Here is a 27887-nt window from a genome sequence, read left to right as displayed (position 1 = left end):
ATCTGTGATAATAATTTTTAAAATGTACCTTGCTTCTGTATTGTGTAAGTTTCTCTGTTGAACTTGGTAAGTAAAGGCCTACTGCTCTTCTCTCCTAATCCTGCTGCCCCGTAATTTATTGATTCATCTTGTAAAGTGATGGTATAGGCTTTGTCCAAGCCACTACAACATATACATCAAGTACAACCAATGAATAACAGAAGATTGGGTTGATCAGTTGCAAAGAATGCTTTGCTAAATGGAGTTAATAGAGGAGGTTTTTAGTTTTTCAAAACTATAGATGTCATCTTTCTCATGTCAGATATTATTATAATAGTCTATTTGTTTTCTTATCATAAACTCTAATTTCTTCACTTTATTAAGATTTGTATTCTAGTGGACTAAAAGGAAAGGTTTGGTAGCTGCTGATAATGATGCACATAATGGTTGTAATAGTCTCTGTTTTCTTTTGTACATTACCTTTATTTGGGGGCTGATTTGAGGGTCAAAAAAGCTACATTATGTTTCACAAGATAGAATTGTTCTCAGTGGAGGAGGTACCTTTGAGTTCCAAGGGAAGAAACTTTTAAAAGTATCTTCAGAGTTAGAGAGAAAGTAAATAGGGGTATTTAAGTGAAGCTACACATGTGAATTCTGGATGCTCTTGCCACAGTAGGTAAGCTCACTTGCCAGGCTCTCATAGAGAAGAACTTCAGTTCCATATGCCCCTCTTTGTCCCCTTACCTCCATCGAGTGACTACCTCAGCAGCTCAGCTGTGTTATTGAGATGTTCCACCATGAAATTTGTTTTTCCTCAGTGAACTTTAAGCAGAAATTCAAGTGCCAGGTCTCTAAAGCCGAGTGGGGCGATTAAGAGATAATTACTAATTATGCTAATTTGAGAAGTTGCTGCTATTTTCTTCCCTGGTCATTTTACGTGCAGCTCTCCTGAGAGAACAGTCCCCTCACTGTGCTAATAACCTTCCCTCGGAAGCATTTGGTAGAGGACAGAGTGTCCTAAACCTCCACAACCTAAACTTGAGGTTTAGCATCGATCAGAAAATGGAGCAAGACATGGAGGTTTTCCTAGGGCAGTCTGCTTCCTCAAAATGAAGGTGCTTACTGAGTATGAATCTGTCACATGCCAGGGCAACATAGTTACTTTTCTTTATATTCACATTAGAATAGTGAATTTGATTTTTAATATATTTATGCAATTTCCCTTGTGATCTCTGAATAGTAATAATGAATTCCGAATATGAGAAATCTTCTTCATATCCTGTTGTACTAAATTAGGTGCCACAGGCATTGTTTCTCCTCAAAAGTTACTATTTAAAGGGAATGTGGTGGGTCAGCAGAAAACACTGTGAATTTCCCTACAGTTGAAGTTGAACAGGCAAATTTGGTGTCTATACTTAGAACTTGTGAAGAGGGCAAGCTGACATGGCTTTGTTCTACCCTGTTTCCTTTAACTTGAAGTGAGTGAAGACTGCAAGTTCTAGTCTGGGTTCAGCTCCTCATGCATCATGGAAGAAAGACTCTGTTTGGCCCACTCTTGTGTGTCCATCTATGATTCTAGGCTACAAGGTCTTGTCAACTGCTTTGGCTTTCCCATCCTGTTCCTGACTTCGTCATTATATTAACTGGCCAGAAAGACAACACCAAGACTTTAATTTCTTCCCTTACACTATTTCTCAATCTGCTCAACTTAATGTGGAGAAGGCAGCTTTGCTATGGTATGTCTTAAGCTCTGTTGTTTTGTTCTTACATGTGTGGGATGGATTTGAGGTTCCAGTGCTTCCTGTACTTGCAGAATGGAGCTGACTTTTTTTTTTTTTTTTTTTTTTTTTTTTTTTTGACGGGGAGGCGGCGCCTGCCCCACGTAGTGTGATCTGGAGCTGACTTTTAGTTCCAAAATAATAATTTAAAAAAGCATCCAGGATGGAACACCTCTGTATGATGCTTAGGGGGTGAATTGTAGACTTTCACTCTGAGCAGAGCACCCTGAAGACAACTTCTCTTCTTGGTCATGACCACTATTAGACCTGGGAGCATCATCAAAGCTAATTAGGATACCGAACGAACATTGATAGGTGATGTGTTTTACTCATTTGCTCTTTGGTATATAATACATTCCAATAGAGGATATTTCTTACTAAGGTATTATTCTATATGTAGCAAAGAAGAAAAGATAATGATAAGATGCTGGAAATATTTACAACTAATTTACTATCTGATCAAACTCACTTTATTAGTTTTCTCTGGTATTTAGTTTTCATAAATGGAGAGTTATAGTACTCTTGAAAGTCATGATGTATTTATCTTTGTTTCTCATGAAAATAAATAATAAAAGTGTTGTCCTTCTCTTCATGCCATTGTGTGTCTACAAGAACAGCTTTGTATTGTATTATAATAAGAAGAAAGGGGATCTGACATTTCTAAGTTAGCCCAGATTGTAGTAGAATTCTCAAAGCTTCTTTATATTTAATGAAATTCTGAACTGTACTTTTACAAAGCATCTCAATGAGGAGTTAAAACTTAGATAAATCATCTGAGTGTTTAGCTATTTATCTTTAGATTGAAGCTTGCTTTGGGTTCTTGAAGATTTTTTTTTCAAAGTGCCAGTAGAAAACAGAAATGCATTAAATATAAAAGCTTGGAGCTTATAAGACAATTCAGTGGGTAATAGCACTTCCATCAAGTCGTGGAATCCATATGGTTAAAGGGGAGAACTGACTTTTCCAGTTTTTCTCTGACCTCCATATACAGGTCATGCATGTTCCCTATACATCAAACAAACTAATAGATTTGATAATAATAAAGAAACTAGGGCTGAGACACTGTCTTGCTGCCAAAGCATGAGGATATGAGTCTAGATTCCCAGCACCCTCTTGGCAAGTCCACAATCGTGGCTTTCAACTGGAATCCCAATCTTAGTGAGGCAAAGGAGGCTGCAGTCTAGACAGACAGCCTAGATGAACCCACGAACTCCATGTCTTGTAAGAGATCTTTTCTCAACAATTAAGGAAAACTGAGAAAGAGACATGATGTTGAGTCATTTTTGGCACACACACGCACATGCACACACATGCACGCACGCACACCAGACAAGCAAATCAATGTAAAAAGAAACTTAAAATCACACATGCTTAAGAAAAACTAAGCAAACAGGAAGGATGATAGTGCTATATTTAAAACAGATACCCCTAAGCTCATACTTCAAAAGTCTAAGTGACGAAGACTAAGTTCTTATTTATTAGTTATACTGTCCTCATCTCTTAGCATATGTGAGGTATACGAAACTGGCCTATACAACATGGCTAAGCAGAAATGCAAAAATTTTGTATAATTTAGTCTGTTAATCTAGTGAACTCTTTTGTATAACAGTGAGAAATAAATCCTAGATATATAACCAGACCCAGCATACGTTTGCCTTTTTTCTTTGCTTCTCTTCTGTGTGAGGAGAGAGTTATATAGCAAGCATTGTCTTTCTCCCAGGAGGAGCTGGCAGTGGCCTAGATACTACGCAATGACATCAGCAAGGCCCTGCTGTCATCCTAGGCAGCCTTCTCAGTTACTGAAACAACTGTAACCTTAATTGTATTATGCAAAACCTGAGTTATATCCTGAAAATGAAATTCCTTAGTGGTGACAACATGGTTTTGATCAGTCTATTCAATCCTTGTGGAATTGTCTATCATATGATTTCAAATAGGTGTCACCAAATTTCAATAGGGAAGGAGTCTTGTTGCTAGAAAGGTTATTTAAAATTAAGTATGATTATTATGTCACCCTCAAACATCTAGGAATGCAAATATGTAAGCATTGCACTGCAGTAATAGAAATGTCTCCAAAGCAATGTGAAATAAGCTAGTGGGTTATTGCCTAAGTTTTATTTTCTAGTACTTTTCTAAAATTCCCTGACAAAAGCAACACATGGGAGAGCGGGTTTTTATTTGGCCCACACTTCCTGGTTACAATCCATCACTGCACGGGAACCAAGGCAGCAGGAACTTGAAGCAACTGTTCACATTGTATCCGCAACCAAAACTACAATAATGCATGAATGTTAGTGCCTAGCTCACGTTCTCCATTCTTACGCAGTTCAGAATCTCCTTCATAAGAAGAAGTGGTGTCAATAGGTCAGTCTTCCATCCTCAACTGATGTAACCTCAATAGCCCCCACAGAGACATGCCCACACGACAGTCTAGAGTTTAGACTGTCAGATGGACAGTTAAAACCAACCATCATGGTGACAGAGACAGTAGCTTAAAACTCACTTCTCATCAGTTTTCTCTGGTTCGTCAAACAATGATAGAAGATGCCTGACTGTGGAAAGAAGACTGCTAGAGTTGGAAAAGCCAGAAGTTGCTAGAAGTTTCCAGAAAGATAGGCAGCCAGGTGATTATATAGCAAAGCAAACATCCCAGTCTTGCAGCTGTCCTTTACAACAACTACTGAAAATAAGCTATAAGAACCTGGACAAGAGAACCACTGGCTCCCATCTCATAATTCAGTATATTGTCTGATATTCTATAAGACACTCCTTCTCCAGACCCAGGCTAGCCAGCCCATTGGCTTCCTAGTTAAGAAGGCAATTCACATTCTAAATCATTAGAAAATAACCATCGTTCTGATAACCGTTTCTCCATTACAGCAAGGGGCAACCACGAAGAAGGTGCTAAAAATTCTAAAAATATTATAATTTTTAGAAAGAAAATTCAGACCACAGATAAATTGAAAATTTAACACCAATTACTTAGCATCAACTTCCATTATGGAAAAGAAATGTCCTGACCTACTAGCGGATGATCTAAGCATTTTCTAATGGCTATCGTCTCATGAACATTAATGTTTAGCAAGATTCTCCTGTGTCACCCAACCCTCAGAAATTTAAGGTTGAATTAAGTATGGGAACACAACATGCTTTACTTGCTCGGAGATAACCAACAGGCCTTATTTCTGAGATGTCTCCAGCAAAACCTGTTAAGTTTATGGAAATCATAATATCTCAAACTCTCCTTTAAAATAAGTACACCTTACATAGAAGTCCATTTGGAATTTTTATTCTATTCTGTGGGATAAATGGCATGCTATAAAATTCTTGGCAGATTTAGGATTCTTAAATCTCTGAGGGTATATCTCTTATGAATATCAAGGAGCTACGGTGGAGAATATGTGTAAGAATAAAACAGTCCTGGAAAAAATCCTAAGGTTTGCACGCACCTTGGCTTACAATAAACTGTATGTTTAATTCACAGGGACTTACAGGATTAAAGGTGTAATTTTCTCTCTCTACCTTTTCCTCACCCCTTCTCCTCCCCCCTCTCTCTCCTTCTCTTTCTGTTGTTTGTACATGTGTATGAGTGTGTGTTTTGTGTTTGCAATGTGTGTGATCTGTACATGTAGTTATGAGTGTTTGTGTGTGTGTGTGCTTCTGTGCACATGTGTACATGTCTGTGTAGGTCATAGGTGGTGTCTTTCTACCTAATTTCTTTCGAGACAGGGTCTGTCACTTGATGTGGAGCTTGCCAAGTAGGTTTGGCTAATTGACCAATGAGTTCCAGAAATCTGCCTGTGTCTACCTTACCAACACTGGGCTTTATATGGAAAAGGCCTCCATATCCAGAGTTTTGAATGGTACTAGAGATCAAAACTTAGTTTTTCACGTTTGCTTGGTATGTATGCTACGGACAGAACCATCTCCTTAGTCCCTCCCACTTTCATAAAATAGGAAATGAAGCACCAAGACTTCAGTTGGTTGTTGTTGTTTGTATTTTGTAGTTTTGAGGTAGGTCTTACTCTCTAGTCCAGATTGACCTTGAATTCACTGGGATTACAGATATGAGCTGCCATTTTTAGTCTGGCATCAACATTTTGTCAAAATTTTATTCTTTTTTCTTTGTCTCTACCTAGACTTTTTCATTTTTTGTCAGTTTTATTTGTTTTGGAGAACATCTGGGTTCCTTCCATTTGTAGACAGATTGGCTCTTTTCTTAGAGAAACTCTGAGGCAGAAGCCACAGGCCTGTGAATGTGTGATAAGGATAGGTATTAACAGCTGTCCTTTGTGTCATGTGGTAGAGTGATCTGAGTAAAGGGTAGCTCTGGAGATCCAGGGAGGTAGCTAAGCATCCTGAATGACATGATTCTGACTGGGGCACACAAGTCCTATCTTCTGTGTGCCCTGCTGCAGAACCTCAGAGGTGGGTCTCTAATAAAGATCTCTGATGTCCCAATGGCCATTTCTATATTCCGATTTAGGAAAGGATTAGCCTCTCTCAATACACATGCAGACTAAATTGGCTTTGAAGATGAAATTTGGTGGTACCTGAAAATTTCAATTGCAAAATAGAATTTAAAAATTAACATATTTAAAAATATTATATTTTAATGAGAATTTAAAAGTATGAAGCAGAGATGTCAAATTCATAAATAGAACAGTGTTAATGAGGAAAGGAAGAATGGTGGATGGAAGGAAGGAAAAAATGAAGGAAGGAATGAAAGAGATAGAGAAAACAGGAAGGGAAGAAGGAAAGAAAGACAGAAGGTAAAGCAACAAAAACAATGAAGGATCTTAGCTTATATTAACATTAATAAAAACTTTGCACCTGCAAGAACAACAGTGAGGCTTGCTTTAGGCCCAAATCATGAAGCTGAGATATGAAGAGCTACAATTTAGATAAAATTATATTTTTTCTAGTCCTTTGACTTTAGGCCTGGATTTTTTGCTGCATTCCTAGGTTAGGACTAGGAGGAATAATCTAGAACGTCTATTTACCTCTTGTAGTTGAGAAGACTGCTACTCATTCACATTGCACACAGATCACATCAGTTTTGGGAACACTATAAGGACAGTGCCCCTTCAGTCCCACACCAAGACCCCTCTGGCTCCTTTCATTCAATGCCCTTATGTGAGTTCAGGATGGAGTCCCTCAGCTACTTTTGGGCTGGATCTGACCTCTGTTTTGCCCCTTACAAAAGGGTGCAGCACCCCAGGAAAGAAGCAAGACAGGGAGAAAGTATCAGGAGGATCCAGAATGTAGCTGCTCTGAGCATCTGTTAGAGCAGGTGGGTTGCTAGGGGGTCTGACAAAATCAACTCCATGTATGGTTGATCTCAGCCTGTTTAATATGCATGTCACCAATTTCCACTGATAAGCGTTCGAGTCTTTATACTCCCAGAATGATGCACAGTTTTTGTCTTTTAGCTTGCACTAAAGTTTCACACTTAGAGAAACTCAAGGTTTGTGAATTTAGAGAAATTTAGAGAAATTCAAGGTCTGTATTCTATGCATTTGTGATGATGCTAAACATTTGTTTTCAGTCTCATTTGACTCATAACAAAGAACACATTGAAATTAATTTTGATTACATAGTGAAAGTATATTCCTCTTTTTTATAACCATGTAATTTTTTTCTTTGAAAGCTTAGATTTTATTAGCTTATTTTTCCATGAATTCCCAGTACAATTAGGTTATCAGAGACAATGGTAGCCCACCAGTTGCTCCCCAATTTGGGAATGTCATTATCTTCTTTTTACTTTCATTTAATGAAACATTCATACCAAACAATTTAAATAAAAAAAATCCACAGAACCAACAGGTTTTACCGTGTATTTGATATTTGTTTTAGTAATTATTTTTTATAAACAACTACTAAAACATAATTTTATGTTAGGCCTTATCTTAAATTAGAACATGTAGTTGAATGGTGTGATGGTTAATTTTACTGTCATTGTCAATGTTACTCTTAAAGAAATGCCTAGGGTATGAGTGAGGATGGTCTTAGGTGTATTTCTAGGGAGGTTTCCAAAGAGATTAAGTGATGGAATGAGAATGCCCCTCAGTGTTGGTAGTGCTGTCTCATGGTTTGGGATCCTGAATTGAATAAAAATGGAAATAAAAGAGATGTGCCAAGCACTGGTGTTCCATTATTTCTACTTCTGTGCCTCTTGAGATGTAAGATTAAATCCTCCACAGAGTTGGCCCCACAATCCCAACTTTCCAACCATGAGGCACTTATCACCTGAACTATGAGCAAATACAATTCTTTCTCCCTTACGTCATTTCTTTTAGGCACTGCATCACAGAGATGAGAAAAGGAGCTAATGAAGTTGTAAAACTATTTCTGAGTTATAGGAAATGCCATGTGATTCTCTGTCAATTCAAGATCATAATTAATGAACCCCTAGGCATTATTGCTTGTAAATTCCACCCTGCAGGTATATGCAAAGAGGAGTTTACTAAGATAGGCTATGAAACTTTTGATGAAGAAGGTTGTTCATCTTCCATTTAGGGCAGCACTTGGATCATTCCTGAAGAAGATGGGGAATGATATATGATGAACAGTATAATTATTGCTTGTTTATGAAATTGGATATGTGATACCTTAGTTATTTCTGTCGAAAGGCCATCAGAAACTAAGGCATATATCACTTTAAAACTATGGTGAACCTGATCCACTTGATAGTTCCTATTTCTTTGGCAAAAACAACTTCAAAAGAATCAACACAGTTGTGTGACCTTATAACAGAACAATGCACTGAGCAATTAAAAACAATCAGTCCTCATTTGAATACAGGAAGAGATTAATTAATGGACCTAAATTTCAAGCCCATGGGTTTGGCTTTAGTAGGCTTCTCAGCAAACAGAATGGTCTCAATGATTTCAAGAGAGTAATTAACCCATTATTATCAAAACTCTGTAGATTAAACATTATTTTGATCACAAGTGGTGACCATGAGAGGAAAATAAACCAAAAGTTTGTCAGAGGTGAAATCAAAGAAAGAGCAGTTTATAGTCATACAATTTAATCCAATATAGTGTCAAAAAACAGACATTAAAATGAAAAATATCAACTTACTTTCAAATTTAACCTTGCCATTTTTAACATAACCTGGCTTCAGTCCACCTATACATAGAATATGGAGCGCATTCACACACACACACACACACACACACACACACACACACATACACACACACACACACACACATTCATGTTCACATAAACATACACACACTCAGTGTTAAGTTTGCAACATAAAATGGCTTTTACTGAACGTCAGTTGGCACATTAATCATAATGGCATTTAGCATATATTTGTCCTCCATACCCAAAACTCTCTTATCAAGAGATCATAATGACCACAGACTCAAAATATTTGTAAAAATTACACCTGTTCTGAATTTATACAGAATACGTAGTTACCATTTCTCCAATAGTTCATTCCAACAACTATGTACATAGCATTTACAGTGATTTTGTTCCTATAGGTAATCTAGATGGGCTTTAAAGTAGACAGGAGGATGTGCAGAGGTTCTACGCAAATCTTATGCCACTTTATACAAAGCACCCAAGTATCTAATGGAGTTCCGACACTAATCCTCTGCAATTATATTAAGAGATAGGTGCTGGAAAATTTGTATGTACTACTGTCACACAAGACTAGAAGCTAATAAAGCCCATTACAGGCAGACATGTTGACTGCTATATATAAGCTCAGTCCAATACAAATAAATATTGGTAGCCTGATGCTTGCATATTGCTCTGAACTGAGATTTGAATCTCACACTAATACAATTTCCCCTTTAGCCCATGCTCAAGAACCGTTTTCCCACCTCTAAGCCAGGAGGTTCCTGCACTTCCACATAAGAGGCCCAGGCAGTGACCTTAAGAGTCCAACTCTGCTGACTTGCTTAGTTCAGGGGCTTGAAGACCCTTCATATTTCCATTTCTGGGGACTGAGATTAACATTCTTAGATTTATTACAAATAAAATTTCCCTTACAGAAAAATTCAAAACCCAGAAAACCTACCTGTGAGTGCTTATGTAAAACAACTTTATAAATAAGGTTTGAACAGATGGAGAAAGCCATTTCAGTTAATTTGTATGTAATAGAGTTGCATGTATTCTACTGAGAGTGGATATCCCCTGGTTATCTGGTGGGCACACAGGATCTATTATAGGATGTGCTCGATGATTTATCCTCCTTTCTTCTGAGTGCTACACTCCCTGAGTTCAAATGTCATGTTGACTATTCTGCATCTGATTAATCTTTAATCTTTGTTCTTTTACTAACTACATTTGAAGCAGGAAATGTATATTTATCTACATGTGTATACTGAGAACTTCATTTTGGTTTTGTTTTTGTATTGCCAGCATAAAATCCGAATAAACATAATCTAGGAAACTGAATCATTAAGATTATTGTTTATGCATCAATGTAGGTGAAAAATTTACTGCATATAAGCACCAGAGACATACATTCACTAGGTAATGGGGGAGTTTGTTATAAATTTAAATGCATGATACACAAACTGTTTAAATTTGATAACTATGCACATGTTATTTGACTTTGGATGCTGATTTCTGCTAAACAAATAACACACTTTAATTCAATTGAAAATTATTAGCTGAATTGTATGACAGTACTCAATTCATCTAGACATTTCTTATGTATGGTGTATGTATGTGTATGTGTGTGTGTATTCCTCTGTGTGTTATAAATATACTTTAGCATATTGGTTTTCTTTTGTTTATTAATTTCATTATAGGTTTTAAATATGTAACTCTGTTTTTTACTATTTGAATTACTTAAGTGAGGTGTGATTAATAATTATTTTGAAATTCAATATGCTTATTTTAATGATATCGATAAAGAAAGATGCTTGTGTGTATAAATTTAGTTCAGTAATATGTAAAGTTTTCTTCAACCTTTAAGTCATAAAATTGCATGACTGATGTCATCTGGGGAAGAGAAGGCTTAGGGAAGACTGCATGAATGGATATATATATATAAATATAGGCACAGCTACGAATACAAGCACATACATACACCACATCCATGACTGGTAAGACAATGTGAACTTAGTTGATATATTTCAGAATCTTCTTGGAAAGAGAAATATAACATTCTCCTCCAAAGCCCTTTATATTGTATCTGCATGCAGCAGCCATTAGTGGCATGTTGCTTGTGAGACAGTAGTTTGACAATAACACTGAAAAGCCCCCACAGGAGCCCCTTAAATGACAATTAACTTTATTGCTTAGAGATTATCCTTTCCTGAGTTCTGTGTATCTTCACACCATGAGACTTAGCCTTTCAGGGACCTGTGCTTTTCTGGTAGTCTCCCATATGTCTGTGTTTAATAACACACCAGGGCCTTCTTTTGTGTAGTTGTATGTGGGTGGGTGGACGGGTGTGGAGACCAGAGCTCATTGCTGAGTGTTCTCCCAAATCACTCTCTACCTTATTTTGGTCTGGTGTAGTCTGGTCCCCTCCCTACCTACCTCTCTCCTCTCTCCCTCTCCCTCTCTCCCTCTCCCTCTCTCCCTTCCCTCTCCCTCTCCCTCTCCCTCTCCCTCTCCCTCTCCCTCTCCCTCTGTCTCTCTCTCTCTGTCTTTCAGAACAGGTCTCTCACTGAACCTGGAGTTCACTGACTCACTGCGCCTGTTGGCCAGCAATCTTCAGGGATCTGAACTTAGACTCTCATGTTTTTGTGGCAAGCACAAGTCAGATAATTATCCTATTTAGCTTTCTAAAATAGTAACTTTTATTCCCTAGTCACAGTTCTCTTATCTGTAAAGCAAAAATGTTACCATTCATGTTTTAAATTTCTTTTTACATAAAAAAAAACACACGAGATAAATTCTATTTGTTGAAGAAAGCAAGCAAGGTAAGGAAGCAAAACATTACCCCCCTTCATTTACAATATGATTGATAGCTCGTTTCAGAATGCTGGCAATTCCCACCACTATTAACTAATGATGGGGAACTTCAGAGAAGTCAATCAGTCAGAACATGATAAAAAAAAATAAAAGTTATATGTGCACCATCCCATTCTGTGCCCATGCATATGACAGAATCATCCAGGAAAAAAAATCTGGACACTGTTAAATGCAATCTGGTGTTAATTCAGATCTACAAAAATTTCATATCCCTGAAGGTTTATCTATAAGGAATGTTTAAAGAGATGAAAACAGAATTTATAAATTTTCAGAGGTAGAGATAATGTTTCTGGAAAGGGTCTGATAAGACAACTGGCATTACTGTCTAGTAATTGTCTCTAAAGTGACAGAATTGTGACATTCTGCTTGCTATGGATGAAGTAGTATGTAAGTCATGATTCTCTAGATCTATAGGAACAAAAATAATAGAATGATTTATTGGAGTGCCTGTGGGCCAGCTAGTTCAACAATGGTGGTCTGCCAATTGAAAGCCTAAGAATTCAGAGTTGTTCAGTCAGTGAGGGTGGATGTCTCAGATGATCTTCAGTAGATGCTGCAATCCCAAAGAAGTAGGCTCTAATGCCAGTTTAACAATGAACTTGCCAGTTCTAGGGAGGCTAGCAGGCAAAGTGCAAGAACTTCCACCTTCTATGTCCTTTTTATCAGCTGCCACCATAAGTGTAGCACACATTAAAAATAGATCGTTTCACATCAAAAGATAACAGACAAAAGGTGGGTCTTCTACTTCATGTTATTTAATTAAGAAAACTCCCTCCCAGTTGTACCCAGATACTTGGGGTTTAGTTAACTCCAGATGTAGTCAAGTTGACAACCAAGAATAGCAATGACAATGTACTCCCCAAATATATACTGAGGCATTCTATCATGTCATATTCAGTATGTAACAGGACTTAGAAGCAGCATGTTTGAAGAGTTGAATTGTTCAATATATATACCACAGTATTATATGTCAAATCCTACTATACTTAATAGGCAAAGAAGTCATATAGAAGGGGAAAATTTCTAGCTCTTACAGTAGATAGCATCTTTTAAGACTTTCTCTTTCTCTGTCTCTGTCTCTGTCTCTCTCTCTCCTCCCTTCTCTATATATGTATATATGCATATATTATATATACATATACATACAGATATAATATATCCCAATTGGAATCATGTAGTTTTTGTTATGATCTCTATGGCTGTAGTCATGTTTATATATAGATGACAGATCACCATAAGGTGAACAGTTCTTGACAGGTCAATTTTTATAATTGCAAAAGCTGTCATCTGGTCTTTTATGTGGAATGATACACTTTCTACCAGATGAAAGTCTCTTTTCACTTCGAAACAGCATATCTTCTGCCAGCTCACTTCATCCTCAAATGTTAAGTATATGAAATTCTTAGGATATAGTGTACCCAAGACGCTCAGCATGCAAACACTAAGCATCCTCCTATGAACAGCACCAAGATGACCTGCAAGTGTCATGTAATAGTAGCAGCAGGTTTTGATGTGTCTTTTGCCCTGGTACTGTTTATATTATGATATTAATTCTGCTTCCTCAAAAGGGGCTGCCCTGATGAGGCACCCCCTCACGTAGCATGATCACATACTTAGGTGATTTCATGTGAACCTTCTCCCTATTTTAACTGGTCAAATAAAGGCTAGAGCCTATGACTGGGCAATAGAAGGGAAAGGTAGGGCTGGAGGTTTTAGAGAGTAGGGGAAGAATAGGGAAGAGGAGAAGAAGAAGAAAGAGGGAGAGGAAGTAGGGGAAAGATAGAACAGAATGACATGGCCTGGAGAAGCCTCAAGTAACAAGAGATCTCATAGCTGGTGAATAGAATAACATAGTGATAAATCTGCCCAATCGAGGAGTACAGTTCATAAATATTATAACTGAGTTGTGTGTTTTTAAATGGTCTTACTGGGGTTGGAGATTTACTACAACATCTTTTCTACTTTTCTTGGTCTCATTGTGTTACTTGTTTCTGCTAGGGTCTTTGAAAAGCTTAGGGTCCTGTGGAATAAAGAAAGAATTGATGAGGGACATTCCATGTTAAAAGTAGGGAACAGGGGCTATAGAAATTGCTCAATGATTAATAGACTTGCTCCTTTTGCAAAGGACCTAGGTTCCAGTAACTATATTTGGAAGCTCACAACCAGCTACAACTCTTATTCTAGGGGACCTAATACTGTCTTCTGGTCTCCATAAAGCACCTGCATGCATGAGGTATACATACACACATATATAGAGGCAGACACTCATAAAAATTAATAAAACATAGGGAATACCTCTTTGAGTCCTCTGTGGAGAGAACGGTACTTAACACAGGAAAGGGACAGCAGATTTCTTGGTAAATCAGAGCATCATTAATGAGACTGAGGATAGTCATGATGCCTGAAGTAGCCATTTCCTGAAAGTGTGGCCTAAAGCACATGTATTCTTCATTTCTGCATATTGTCTTTCTCTGCAAAATTAAGATAGCTCACATCACTACCTTATAGCCTCATAGGGAGGATTAAGTGAGAGACCTTAAACTCAAGACAATGTTAGAAGAAGCTATAGGCTGCTTAAGAACCAAAAAGCATCTTGCTGATTTTATCAGCCAATGCAATGAAACTCCAGATAAATAGTAAAAAAAATGTCTTAACATTTTACAATGCAGGATCTTTTGTATGCGTTGATCTCTAAGGCTAGTTTAATATTTTGAATTGTATGAACTTTTTGTCTCTACGAGAGAGGGGTCAAGGGAGGGAGGGAGAGACAGAAAGACACAGACCGACAGATACACATGTATATATACATATATATATATGTATATATATATATCTGACTCTCTCTATATATCATATCTATATATGATATAGAGACTATTTCACATATGTACAGGTGCCCAAGGAAGCCAGAAGTGGGCCTTTGATTTTCCATAACTAGAGTCACAGAAGTTGTAAGCCACCTAATGTGGGTCTTGAGAACTAAAGTCAGGTCCTCTAGAAGATTAGCAAATACTTTTAAATTCGAAGCCATCTTCCCAGCAGCTGTTCATTGTGTTTACTGTTATTAAGAGTCATAGTTCTGTTTTTGTAGTAAGTCCAGACTAGGACATTTTTCTGTCTTGCAAAATTATGTTAGGACAAATCACAAATGACTGGTTTAGATTCATACAGAAAACATTTCAGTGGGTTCTATGGATCCAGGAAAGATAAAGCCAGGACAGCTCAAAGAGGGTAGGACAACATCAGAAGAAATGCATAGATGAAAGAAAAGTGCTCTCAGCCTGGAAGATATCTCAGGGCATTCCTGTATGAAATTTGTGTGTTCTCCATCTCAGTTGTATTTCACACTGGTGTTGAGAACTCTGATATGAGGGAGCACCCTTTAAGGTAGAGAGACAGGAGTCAAGTCATCTTTGGATTGCTGAAGGGGCAACCCAGCCAGAACATGGACAGTAGACCCAACATCCAAGTGTGAGAAGAACAAGGGCCATTTCTTGAGTCACATCAGAATTAATATGAAGTGCATCTATCATGAATAGGCACTGGTGCTAATACCAAAATTGTGAACAATATATTATTTATTGGAAGAAATGTATACAAATAACCAAAGCACTTAATACATTGTTTGATTTCAATTCCATCACTATAAGCCCTGTGGTGGTGGTGCACATCTTTAATCCCAGCACTTGGGAGGCAGAGGCAGGTGGATTTCTGAGTTTGAGGCCAGCCTGGTCTACAGAGTGAGTTCCAGGACAGTCAGGGCTACACAGAGAAACCCTATCTTGAAAATACCCCCCAAAATTCCATCATTATAATTTTAACTTCTATAATGCTCAAAATTTGAAAAAAATCTCAGTACAATTATAAATTAGTACCCAGACATATCCACTACAGATATTGCTTGTAGCTAAAGACCTACTAAAGAGTTTTGTCATCTCATACTAAGTTTTGTGTGTGGGTTCTATATGTGTCTCCTGCTTATTATATAAAGAGAAGATAGGTTGTAGATTGATAGGTAAATGTCAGGTATATAAAAAAAGAGAACAAGAAATAATCTATTTAGTTAGAAATAGGATAGAATCTGTGACTGTCATCTTTTTTCACAATATAGTATATTATATTGCATTTTAATTATTGACATATTGATATATAGATATATTGAGTGGAAGTGGGAGGAAAAACCAACACGTTTGTTGATTATATGGATGCAGTAGACAGATAGGTTTGCATTCAACTTTATATTACCTCAAGGCAGCGCTATCCTGTTCTTGGTTACAAAGATTGCCAGTCCATACTACAAGCAAGAGAGTGTAATTTAAGTTATTCTCTTTGGTTTGGTGCTAGGATTTTGTGTTATGCAGTTGCTGGTACACGAGTTCACCTTCTGCAAGGAGGATGTGTTAGCACTGGGGCCACTACCGGGGACCATTCTGAAGAAGAAAGCTGAGTCACTAGTCACTGCATAGGAGGCAAAGTGTAGCTGTGTATCTAGGAGTGAGGACTACCTCCTTACAGAGATGACAAGGGCTAAGGCTGGAAGCAGGGTGAAGGAAGCAGGGCGGGGAGCTTCAGTGTGGCAGCAAGGGCACTGTCTAAGAAGACTGGCTCCTGGAGAAAGACTTAGGCACTGTAGCTTTGGTGGGTCTAATGGTTTCACTTCATTTATTACATGAGAATACTGATGAGCAATGAGCATGCCAATCATCTGGGGACTAATTCAGAAAACAATAGAAGTGTGCCTCCCACGTTTTCAGAGAGGGTAGTTTTATAAAATATCTCTTCCACATAAATGACAGAGAAGGTGGGACACACTGGGATTCGATTTCTGGCTGTTTTTAGAAGTTTTCAGAGCTTATATTGTTTAATCTCTACTATTTACCATGTGACTGACAAATAAAAGGGTCTAACAAATGTTTGTTGGATGGACAAATTCCAGAGTTATGTAACCCCATTCTCATATAAAGGAGACAGAACCATCTATAAATGTGCAATCTAAACATGAGTTAATTTTACAAGTATTTATTAGTAATACACAATAACATCACTTTGTTAAGTCCAGAGAATACAAAGGAGCACTTCAGGACACCCATTCTTGAGGGATGATAAAGAAGATGGTAGCAAGACCCTCTCTCCACCTTCACACACTGGAGATCTGAATAGTGTATTATTTCCTCAATTCACTGCCTCCAAAGTGTCTGATGGAAGTCATCCTGCAAATCCTCACTGATTTCTCTGTCCCATAAGCTCTTATAACTCACATGATCTGTACATAATCTTGGTAGAAAATGTTCTATTTTCTTATTATTTCTCTTACAAGTTCTTTTTGAAATATGTTTCAATTAAACAGAATTGCAACATATCCCAACATCTCCAGTCCCTCCTTTGAACCCCTCCCATGTAGTTCAAAACTGACATAATATTTTTCCAGTAGCTTTTAAATTTAAAAATAATTATGTGTATGATTATTTTGGCTACATGCATGTCTGTGTAACATGTGTACGAGTGCCCTTAGGAGCCAGAAAACATTGTTGAATCCCTTCAGACTCTAGTCACAAATAAATGGCTGTGAGGGGCCACGTGGATGCTGGGAATTGAACCCAGGTTCTCTGAAAGAGCAGGCAATGATCTTAACCTCTGAGCCAATTCTGCAGCTCATCCTAGTGAATGAGTATCTTTTATGTTTTGCCATCATAGAAAGAGTGGCAATGTTATATTTTGATAGTTTAGTTTTGTAAGGAAGTTTTATTCAAAATAAAGAAGGAAATGCAAGTGACGCATTCTCCTTGGTGGGTTTTGATTTTTTAAACTCATTGTGTATGCTCATTATACATGGGACTGTTATATATAAAGAAAATTTAAATGTATGTTGAGCATATTCTTGTTATAGGTATCATAAAATGTAACATTGTGTGGGGTCATAAAGGGTTATTCTCACTCCCTGCTTTCATTTGACACAGTTATATTTGTATCTTGACATGTAATATAAACTTACAGAAAAACATTATGGACCTTGGTAATATTTACACTAGCCCATACCAGGAAATGGAGATATATTTATACTTTAATAAATATGTAGATTAATAAAAATGTACCAAATACATTTCTTACAACAAGTTTGTAATTGTTTAAAGCAAAATTTGGCAGTTCTGCAAGCAACGGAATTGAATTGGTTGCTCATATTTTAAAATCGTGTATCTTTGTTCATTAAAAGCTACACAAATTAAAAAGCAAGCGAGGTGAACTTTGAACAAGCTTAGGAAAAAGAAGCTTCTAAATGATCCTTTCCACCTGTCCTTCATCTGTGTGTCCTTTGTCCTCCATTAAAACCCTTTTGTACAAGTGTGTCATTTCTTTTTATGATGTTGGAAGATGGATTACGTTTTATTAATGGCAAAGACAAAAAGATTTGCTTTACTTCACGCAAAGTATGCACAAGGGGCAATTTCAATTGTTGATTCCCTGGAACTTTTGCACTTAAGCAATTAATATTTTCCTCAGAATTATGAAGTACAACCACAAAGCAGCTTCTTTTCTCCACTGCCTCTCAAAGTGTTTATACCCTCACATGTGGCCAGGATTTTATTTTGCCATATGATTTCTTTCAGAATTCCATAATAGATGGCTGATGTTTCAGAAGTAGATGAATCTTTTCACATTTTAATATTCAAGATTTCAATAAATACTTATTGCATTTTAAATCTTGAGCCTGGCATTTCTCTATCCCACATGAATATATTAGCAGTCTACACAAAGCACACAAGCACACAATTTAATGACTTGAATTCTATTCATTAGCTACACACAAAAGCCATGTCATGATTCAGTTTTCACAAAATGAAGAAGTGGATTTAAAACTCTGCTGATTACATAAATAATATGCAGGTACACTTATTTGCTCACCTTAATAATAAAGGAATTTTCTACCTATTTGCTTAGTCATAAAAATGTATCTCTCAATTTCAATATGTACCCATTTGCTCACTCTAGAATGGAGTGGTGTATTCACATCGAAGTAATATATTGACACAAATCAGAGCTACTTTTAAGGATGGTATTTCTGCTAGTATTATAGTTGAACCTAGATGACTGGTTTTCGTTCAGGTTCTAACTATTGTAATTTTTTTTTTTATTATTTGTGAAGCACAAATATGTATTTTGGTGCTTCTGTCTACCTAAGGATTAGGAAAAGGCACTGATTTTTAGTAATTTATTTGCTCATTCCTCTAATTTGTATGAACTTTAAGAAGTAGGTGTGTGTGTGTATTTTAGAGACTTTACATTTTGGTTCTTAGCCTACAGCTCAGCCTGATATCGGGAGGGTGGGCTTCTCCTTTAAGGCCACAGCTATTTTCACAACCGCAAGCCCAATGTGAGCTCAGCATCTGTTACAGACAGGGATGAGTGAGCCCAGCTAGACTTGGGGTTTGAAGGAGGTCAAAATCTATTTTGCTGACATTTCTGTCATGTTTATTAAATTGCATTCAGAAGAATGCAATTAAACTTTTAAGAAATATTGCATTTATCCCCAAATACATTTGCAATTTGTTTTGAGCAATACAGTTGATTTTTTTCAAGCAATTATAGAAATCCAAAGCATGTGCTTTGCTCTAGCTGATAATGGCTTTTGGAAACATTAGCCTTTCCACCTTTGTTTCAGCCTAACCCTAAGAAGAAATTTGACCGGGATTATCATCTTCCGTGGAAGATAGGCTAGGATGATAGAGAAATGAATCCCCACATTTGTGAAGACATATTTTTGAAATCATGTAAAACATTATAAAATGATGAGGCAGTAGGAAACAAGAACCAGAGATTTCACATCCAATAAACGGAGCAGCCAAGATTTATTAAATCTATAAAATTATCCAAGGCACATCCTGGGTAAGGTATTTAAAAGCATTGCACAGGAATTTATCACAAAGTGTTAAGATTATCATTTCAACATTACATTCACTCCACCTACTCAAGACTTCAGAAAAGAGTTTAGGAGTATATTATGAGTAGTTTTATTTTATTTATTATCATTTGAATGGTGATTACAACAGCCACAGGAAAAAAGACGCTGGGTCTGTGATGAGACTTTTTTGTTGAACCAATGTAAGATATCCAGTGGCATGACTGTAGTTGGAGTTTCAGTGTAAGAAGCAGGTACTCACACTGAAAAATCACTCCTGCACCAGTGCTTCCTGGGACCCATGTTACAGATCTTCCTGTCTCGATGCAGGAACGTTTGATTTTTACAAGGCATGGGGAGGTTTTAGGTTGAGTACTCACATTGGAATGATTAGCAGTTAAGCAAACATGACTGTTCTAGTTGTCCTTTACATTAGAAGCAGATTGGCAAATCCACCCCCAGTCCCAGGATTGAAAAGTATACAGAGTTTAAGAAAAGCTTTCAATTCTCATCTTTAAGACATTTAAGCATAATGTTGCCTGGGCTTATGTTGTATTTTCTTTCAATTTTAAAGACAAATACTACTTTTCTTTGTTTATAGAAATGCTTCCAATGTCAGACATGCTTCCTTTCTCAGGTATAATATTATTTTTATGTCCTTCATATAAACATAAAAAAATATAACCTGTTTGTTATTTTGAAAAATTAAAGCAACATTAACTATTTGACATTTTATAATTTAACACAGGTGATGATAAATTCTAACATATTTGTATTTCATAACACAGAGGAGGAAATTACTAGCTACTTTCTATCAAGAAGCCAGATACAAGTGGAATTTATCCAAAGTCAATAAAAGAATAAAATTGAATTATGCTTCTGCCTTTTATGTTCAATATCTATAACTAAAATAAAAGGTAATCAAGTGCCCTGCGTACAGAGAGGGCCCAGGGGATTCCATTAACTCTTTATTATAAGATACACGGTTCTCCAGAAAAGAAGTCTTCTATTCTGCATGTGGCCACATTCATGTCTGAGAAATTAAAACGTCCTTTAAAAGACGTACAAACCAGCTCATAGGTAGCTGATTCTTGGATGTGGTTCCTGGGAAAATGGATCCACTCACACATTTTCAGATGCAGATTTAGAGCTTAGAGCTGTACTTCCCACTTTACTTGAAGTCATCCAAGCAGCTAGACACAACAGCTCTCAACCTTCTTTCCTTCTAACTAAAATAAAAACAGAAAGGAGAACCTGAACCTTAATCGCTAAACAGGGATGTCTTGGTTCCAGGCTGGCAAGAAACATAGTAGAAACACAGATCTGTCTGCGAGTTGGTAAATCCTGAAGGCACCTTTTCATTGGCCCTTTCTAAGGTCTCCCAAGAGCCCTTTCAGGCTTAAGTGTATTCAAAATTTAAAAGGAACCTCCTACTCCCTGGCCCCAATTTCTTCACATTTTGAAAGCCATGTCACTCTATTTGATATTGGCATATTGAGTGAACTATAATATATTAACAGCTATAAATAAATGATTATATTTAAACAATCAAGAATTTACAGCCTATATTCTTCTGAGCAAAGGAAATCATTTAATTGAAAAAATAGGGGTTAATTTAGATTCATGTTATCTACAAACTCCAAGCAGCAAGAGTCGGAATTGTCATAGCCTCCGCCAGTGTGCACTGCTGGTTCGCCTTGATTTTCTCAGGCTTTCTTTTTCCCCAAATTATTTTGTGCTCAGAGAAAACCACAGGGAAAGTGTTAACATTCAGTAGTTGAACTAGTTTGCAAAGGACATTCATGATTTTCTTGGCTCACTTGAAATGTGATTTAATTTTTTTCAAACTGATTAAATGCTTTTAATATCTTGCTTGTGATAAGAAAATCTGCCCTTTCACAAATCTTGTTTGCAAGTCATTAACACCCAGATTGGTCACAGCAACATCTGTTTAGAAATAAAATTTATAAATTACAAAGAGTCGAGTAATAATTTTTTCATTCTTAGGATCTTTCTAAACAGTTTTTTGTTATAAAAATTCTGACTTAAATTTTCTAGGATTACTAGAAAAAGATACAGAAGGATATAAAATTGATCCAATGTTTCTAGTCTTTCCTGTTTAGTTACACACATACATGAAGCAATACACATACACTACCCCCACAGTAACATATACATATGCACATATAGGTTTCATATGCTTTCTTAACGTTACCTTTCTATGTCTCAAAAATTATAGTCTCTCACTCTGCATTTCTTTACATAATACTCCTCTGAGTTAGCTTTTTGTCAATAACCCGATTGCCACTATTTAGATAAGAATACACAAATCTTATACTTTTATTCTAAATTCAAGTTCACTCATCATATCTAACGCCCTTGACGCAATTTCAAATTACTGTTATTACATGGGTCACTAGAAACCAGAAGCACTGATATAAATTTTAAAAAGAGAGAGAGAGAAAAGGAGAAAAACCCCTCATGCAATTAGATCCTTCCTAACGGTTGGTTTAATCAATTTGATTTTTATCCCGGAATCCACTCTTTCCTCTTGAGCTGTCAGCGAGCGAGATAAGAGCCAGTGGTGTAGACGAGCTGTCTTTTCTCCGTTTAGATGACAGCCACACGGATTACTAAAGCATCGCCAGGAATGGAGAGCAACACGGCCGCTGCACCCTCATCCAGTGCACAATCTTTCTATTTCATTAATTTTTCATGGAATTTCATTTCACAACAAGCTGGCGTCTGCCATCCATCTGCTCCACTTACTGTGTCCCCTTTGCCAACTTTTTATTTGCATCTCACAGCGTTCTCGGGCTGCTCTACTCCATACCACCTTGCTGAGATTCTCAATTTACTTTTGTAGATCTGCCTTGTGGGGTTGCTTCCAAAAATCACACCCAGTCTCCCTAAAGATCTGGACACCCGAGCACCCTGGAACAATAGTTCAATTTCAAGACAACTTTTTAGCTGCTGTTAGGTGCTACAGAGAATGAGACATTGTCTGCCAGTGCTCAACTCAGTCAAATCAGTGTTGGCATACCACTTAGATACTTCCCTAAAGTCCTTTCCTAGTTGATGGGCGATGGATACTTCTCACCATAAACTGTGTCCTTCAGTTTACCTTGAATGGGTATCAATAAGTCTGTGTTAAAAGTGAGATTTTTGTTTTAAATTCTAAGACACTTCAGTCATTTTACACATTTGTATGTAATAATGGGTTGCATCTTTTAATATTCTATTTGAAAAATTAATTTCAGGCCAGTGAGTAGCTTCTTTGGGGGAAATACACTAACAACAACAACAACAACAAAAGGAAAAACAGATGAACAACACAAAAAAATGTGTGCCATTTCAATACATAAGAATGCCAAGGTGTATTTATAAGATTATTCAAAAATATTATTCTGACAGTCTATGGTTGGGATTAAATTTTAACTGATTTATTTTTATGAACTACACTGCTTTTAGGAGGTTCCCTTCTTAGACTTCCTGGAATGGTCTGCCACTAATAACAATTAACAAAAAGCCTTGAATCTTAAGCTTTATTTTTTTGAGGTTTAAATGAGTGCTTTTGCAGTATTTACACATTGTAATTTTCTAATGCCAGCAGCATTATTTCCTACAAAGCACTGGATAGATGAAATTATTTATAATCACTCCACCAAGAATTATGAAATAATTGCAATCTTTGTGCACTCTCCATGTCCTACTGAAGGTGATATTCCAGTGGTTAGTGATGCCAGGGAGTGATCTTCATTAACCATTGTTTTGCTAAAGTCTCTAACTGATATTAAAGGAGGAAAAACAACTCTATTCTATACATCAAATGGGTTCAGGCCCTAGTCTGACACATAAACATCAGCTGTGCTGACTGTCCTTCTCAGTATACTTTTGTTTGTGTGTGCCCCCCATAAAAGTAAGAACCTTACCCTTCCCATTTGTCCAGGCAGTGTAAACCACTTAGAAATGATTTCTAAAGACAATCCTAACTGAAAACACCCCCTACGGAGACCATGCAAAGATGAATGATATGAGGCCTCAACAAAAGAAGACAAGAATCGTCTTTAAAGTTTTTCTTGCAGAGAAATGTGAGCTTCGGCTAGGTGACCCTGGGAGGCATGTTCTGTGACTAAGTTTTTCTGTTTTTTGAGTTTTTTTTTGTTTTTAGATCTTTAAAGATACACATTACTTCCTGTGTGGTACAGTGACAGAAACCTTACCTGTGACAGAAACCACCCCATTTCTAAGATGATGGATTGTGTTTACCAATAATCACACCCTATCATTACCACAGTTAGCCTGTAGCTAGAGTGTTTCAGTTTAGAGCACAGACTGTTGGATCTCAAAAAGCCATACTCAAGACGCCTTTCAATCCTACACGTAGAAAATAAAGGTCCTTGAGCACACTGACCAACTGATGCTATGGTTCACTCTTAAAAATGAAGCTTGGCTGGCAGATGGACAGGAAACATCCAAGCATACACATGCTTATTTTGGTTATACTTATTAACTCATTTAATACATTAATAACATATTTACTAACTTGTGAGAATGGTTTTATAGTCATCATCTTCACTTGCTACTTAATGACCTCCCTAGAATACCTTAACTGTCTCCCATGCATGTGTGGTCTTTCATGTTGGTTAGGCTTAAAACCTGATGCTATGCCATTCCATCTTGGTGAAGATTTATGAGCATTAAGATAAAAATGAAAGACATTATTGCTCTTCATGGGGTAGAAGAAACGTGCATTTGTCATACAAGATATTACATGCAAGCTTATCTTTTTCTGGGAGATGTAAAAAACAATTACTATTTTCCTGTAGCTGGGTATGCTAGCTTTTATTTTTTTGATTATGTATATCTACATTGTTAACTTTGCCAGTAAAAGTGGATATTTAACAGTTTCATTTTACTGTCCTACCATAATAGCTGTTGGCAGGTGCCACAGAAAAGGCCACTTAAATACAATTCTACACAATAGAGACTGGTATATGCTTGCCTATTGCCTTTGTTTTGAAAATTTGGAGCTTTCCTATAGTCAAAATTTCTAAGGCTACAAATACTTGCTGTAAAAATTTTGCTTTGGGCTGCCACGGTTCAGTTTATAGTAAATGAAGACTGTCTTGAGTTTCTTTTTATTCCCTTCTAGAATAAATATTTAAAGTAGTATGCCTGACACTTCATGGTAAAGAAAATGAAGAAAGACAAGAATTTCCTTTAGCTTACATTTCTATAAATTGTGTTATTATAAATATTGCTTCATTTGCTTGGTTCTAAATTGCTAAGCAGACTGTTAAAAAAAAAATTAGGAGACACAAACAAACACCTGAAGGCAATTTTTTTCTTACTTCTTTAAAAGTGTTATTCATTGTCAAACTGTTGAAAGCATGGCCTCCTTAATATCCCTGCCATTTTCTGTCAATAGCACATAGGCATAGAAGAAATCAGGAAGTCCATTTCAAAATATTTTCAGATAACAAAGTGAGCATCAAATATACATTTGAGCTGTTTAAGAATTCAAGTACAGTTACAAGATCAGCCCCTTTTGAAATCAAAGGTCCTGAAACATTCAAAGACAGGTGTTAGGTCTGCTTTGCTTTCAGGATCCTGATGCGTGACTATAATCAAGGACTGTTTGCTTCACAGTTTTATGTTTAGATTAATGTGTGCTATTAGGAATCATGTGGGACTCGGGAACAGTTAGCAAACACTTAGGAAACAATCGAGAAGAAACTTAGGCTCTCTAACGTATCTAATCTATAGACAGATGTTCCAGGAGGGTTAGTACAACTACCCTGTCTCACAGCATAACCTGCATGAGCACAGTTTTAAAAATCCACCTCACTAAGTTGTGTCTGCTTTGCATAACACTACGAACTCTTTAAAAACTACAGAAAACCAAAACACCTCTCAGATACCGGTAAGAACACTGAACTTCCACAAACTCACAAGGCGCTAGCATCAATGCAAGTTCCTCTCTGAGAAACAAGGGATGGCTTTGGAATCGTCTTTTAATCCTTCGGTGCATTCAGGCTAAAGATGTCTTGTAGGGCACTGCTTATCACGCAGGAGGAATTGCTAATTTGACACAGATCCTTGTGTGGAAGCCCTGTACTTGTGGTGACATTGACTAAGTTCTGTGAGACTCCTTTTCCAGCATTATCAATAACAAGGCACCGCCTGAGTTTGTCAGCTGCAACCTGCCATCCGGTTGCCTCTCCTTTCCTGGTTTGCAAGATTTAATTTTCTTTCTTTTTTGCTACCAATAAGACACAGCATTCGTTTCTTTACAAGCAGTAATTTCTGCAAGGACATGCCTTGTCCTCTTTGTCTATGCCAGTGTTTACATGACCACTGGGTATCTCACTAAGGAAAAAAAAACAAACAAACAAAAAGCCAATCAATTTGGGAAGGCAATTGCCAGGGTTTTGCCCTCTTTTTCCTCTGAGACAATTTGGATGGGAGGAGCTGGGCGCGAGCTCTTTTCCTTTTTTATGTATGTTGGCTTAAGTGAGTGTTTCTTTTGGCACCCTGTGATACCGTTGGCTCCAAGTGTGTCTAAGTGCCAGTCTTGGGTCTCCTGTAGGGACTCTGGTACCCAGGATACAAGCAGCAGAGGACGGATGCTCTTCAGCTCAGCCCTCAGCTCTCTTCCCAGTGTCTCCTGCCAAACATTTTCCGCTGAGCAGCTGGCTGGCTCCCTGTAATTTCCTGGCCTGAGGAAAGCCCCCAGGCTATTTACAAAGAGATTTGAACTCACAAGTGCCCTACTCAGTGTGGACATCCCAGAAGCATCCTAAAGTGAAGAAAAGATTAAACCTACAAGCGGCCACCGAGATCTGTGGAAGGACGAGGGGGAGAGACAGGGGAGAGTTGCAGCCGGCACCAGCACCGAAGTGCTCGCAGAGCGAGCTTCTTACCTTTCCTCTTGGACCTCCTCCTCCTCCTCCTCTTGGACTTGCATTTGAGTTGACTGCTTAGCCCTCCAGACCCTCTGCCACTCCCCAGGACAGATGCCATGCCGGTCAGGAGACCCAGAGAGGAGCCGGTCTTTCAGCAATTTCACCTTTCTTAGTCTTGCTGCTGGGGCCGCAGCCAGGAGTATTTCTGGTTTTGCAAATCAAGTATCAGGCTCACTTTTTAGGACTGAGCACGCCAGCAAGCACCTTCTCTATAATTGCCCCGTTGCTTGGTTCCGGATGAGCTGAAAGCCTCGGATGCACGCTGGAAAGCTGAACCCTTCCTAAGGCAGAAAGCTCTGAGAAAGATTCTCCCGCGCGTCCTGAGAGCCCTGGAGCTCTCTCCTCTTGTCTGGGCTCCAGAAGCAGGGCTGCTACTTTTGCGCCTCTGCGAGTTGTTTGGCACCATCCACTTTAAAGCCAATCACGCAGGGAGCTCGTCTATTTGCTGCTGCAAAGTCTAATTAGATCCAATCACAACTGTCTTCTGGCTCTGACATCAGCAGCACCAGCTCCACCGCCTTTGGTAGCTTGCAAACTCAGCTCCCATTAGGATGGATGGAGCCGCCCAGGAGAGAGAGAGTTTTCGGAGGAAGCCACAACCACAGGGAACTGGTTTTACTGGGAGAAGTCCAGCGGTGCAGTTTACAGGACGGTGAATACCTGGGATGTCAAGGCTCCTTGCCGCAACCACTTGAGATGCTAAAACACGCAGGGACCGATTTCTCAAACCTAGCAGTTTTTAACTAATTAACTTACTAAGATGCTCCTTGTCTTAGAGGGAAGGATCTCTCCCTGTTCAGGACTTCACCTCAGAAATACACTGAGATTTCTAAGTGCCAAAGAGACAAGCTCTTTAGGGATTGTTTACTAAGAGACCGTGTTTCTGCCTGTTTGCATGTTTGTTCTGCTGAGTTCCCCCTCCATCTCCTTTTCATATCCTGAGGCTGTTCCTTTAGGAAAAGGAGCATGCATCAAAACGCATGCTAGGGTTTCATCTGAATGTTATAGAGAGGGGATCCTCGTGCTATTTTGTTCACTGAAGGAAGAACAATCACAGGAGAGACCAGGGAGAGAAGAGGAGGGGAGAGGAGATTGGGAAAGGAGGGAGAGAGGGAAGGAGGAAGGAAGGTGAGGGAGGGAGGGAAGGAGAGAGACAGGGAGGAAGGAAGGGAGGGAGGAAGATAGCCCATAGCAATTGTTACATTTATATAGAGAATGTAATGTTGAGGAAGAAGTGTCCTGCAAATTAAAATGATGTTAAACCATTTTATTTTCAGGAATATACTAGGTTTCAACAATTGATTCCTAGACTCT

At 37.8% G+C, this 27887-nt stretch overlaps 1 protein-coding gene across 2 annotated transcripts in view; it reads right to left on the bottom strand.

Annotated features, from left to right (window-relative positions):
• The window catches only part of Adarb2 (adenosine deaminase RNA specific B2 (inactive)), a 532727-nt gene extending 505622 nt beyond the window's left edge, over nt 1-27105 (bottom strand). For both annotated transcript variants that reach the window (XM_031358852.1, XM_031358853.1), the window contains exon 1: nt 26532-27105. In XM_031358852.1, coding sequence (XP_031214712.1) covers nt 26532-26631 — 100 coding nt within the window. In that variant the 5' untranslated portion in view covers nt 26632-27105. The remainder of the gene's footprint in view (nt 1-26531) is intronic.
• Nucleotides 27106-27887: the final 782 nt, after the last annotated feature.

The sequence above is a fragment of the Mastomys coucha genome, unplaced genomic scaffold (genome assembly GCF_008632895.1).
Source record: "Mastomys coucha isolate ucsf_1 unplaced genomic scaffold, UCSF_Mcou_1 pScaffold7, whole genome shotgun sequence".
In the NCBI taxonomy this organism is placed as follows: domain Eukaryota; kingdom Metazoa; phylum Chordata; class Mammalia; order Rodentia; family Muridae; genus Mastomys; species Mastomys coucha.
Note: the sequence above shows the minus strand (reverse complement) of the source record. Positions and strands in the feature narration are given on the sequence as shown.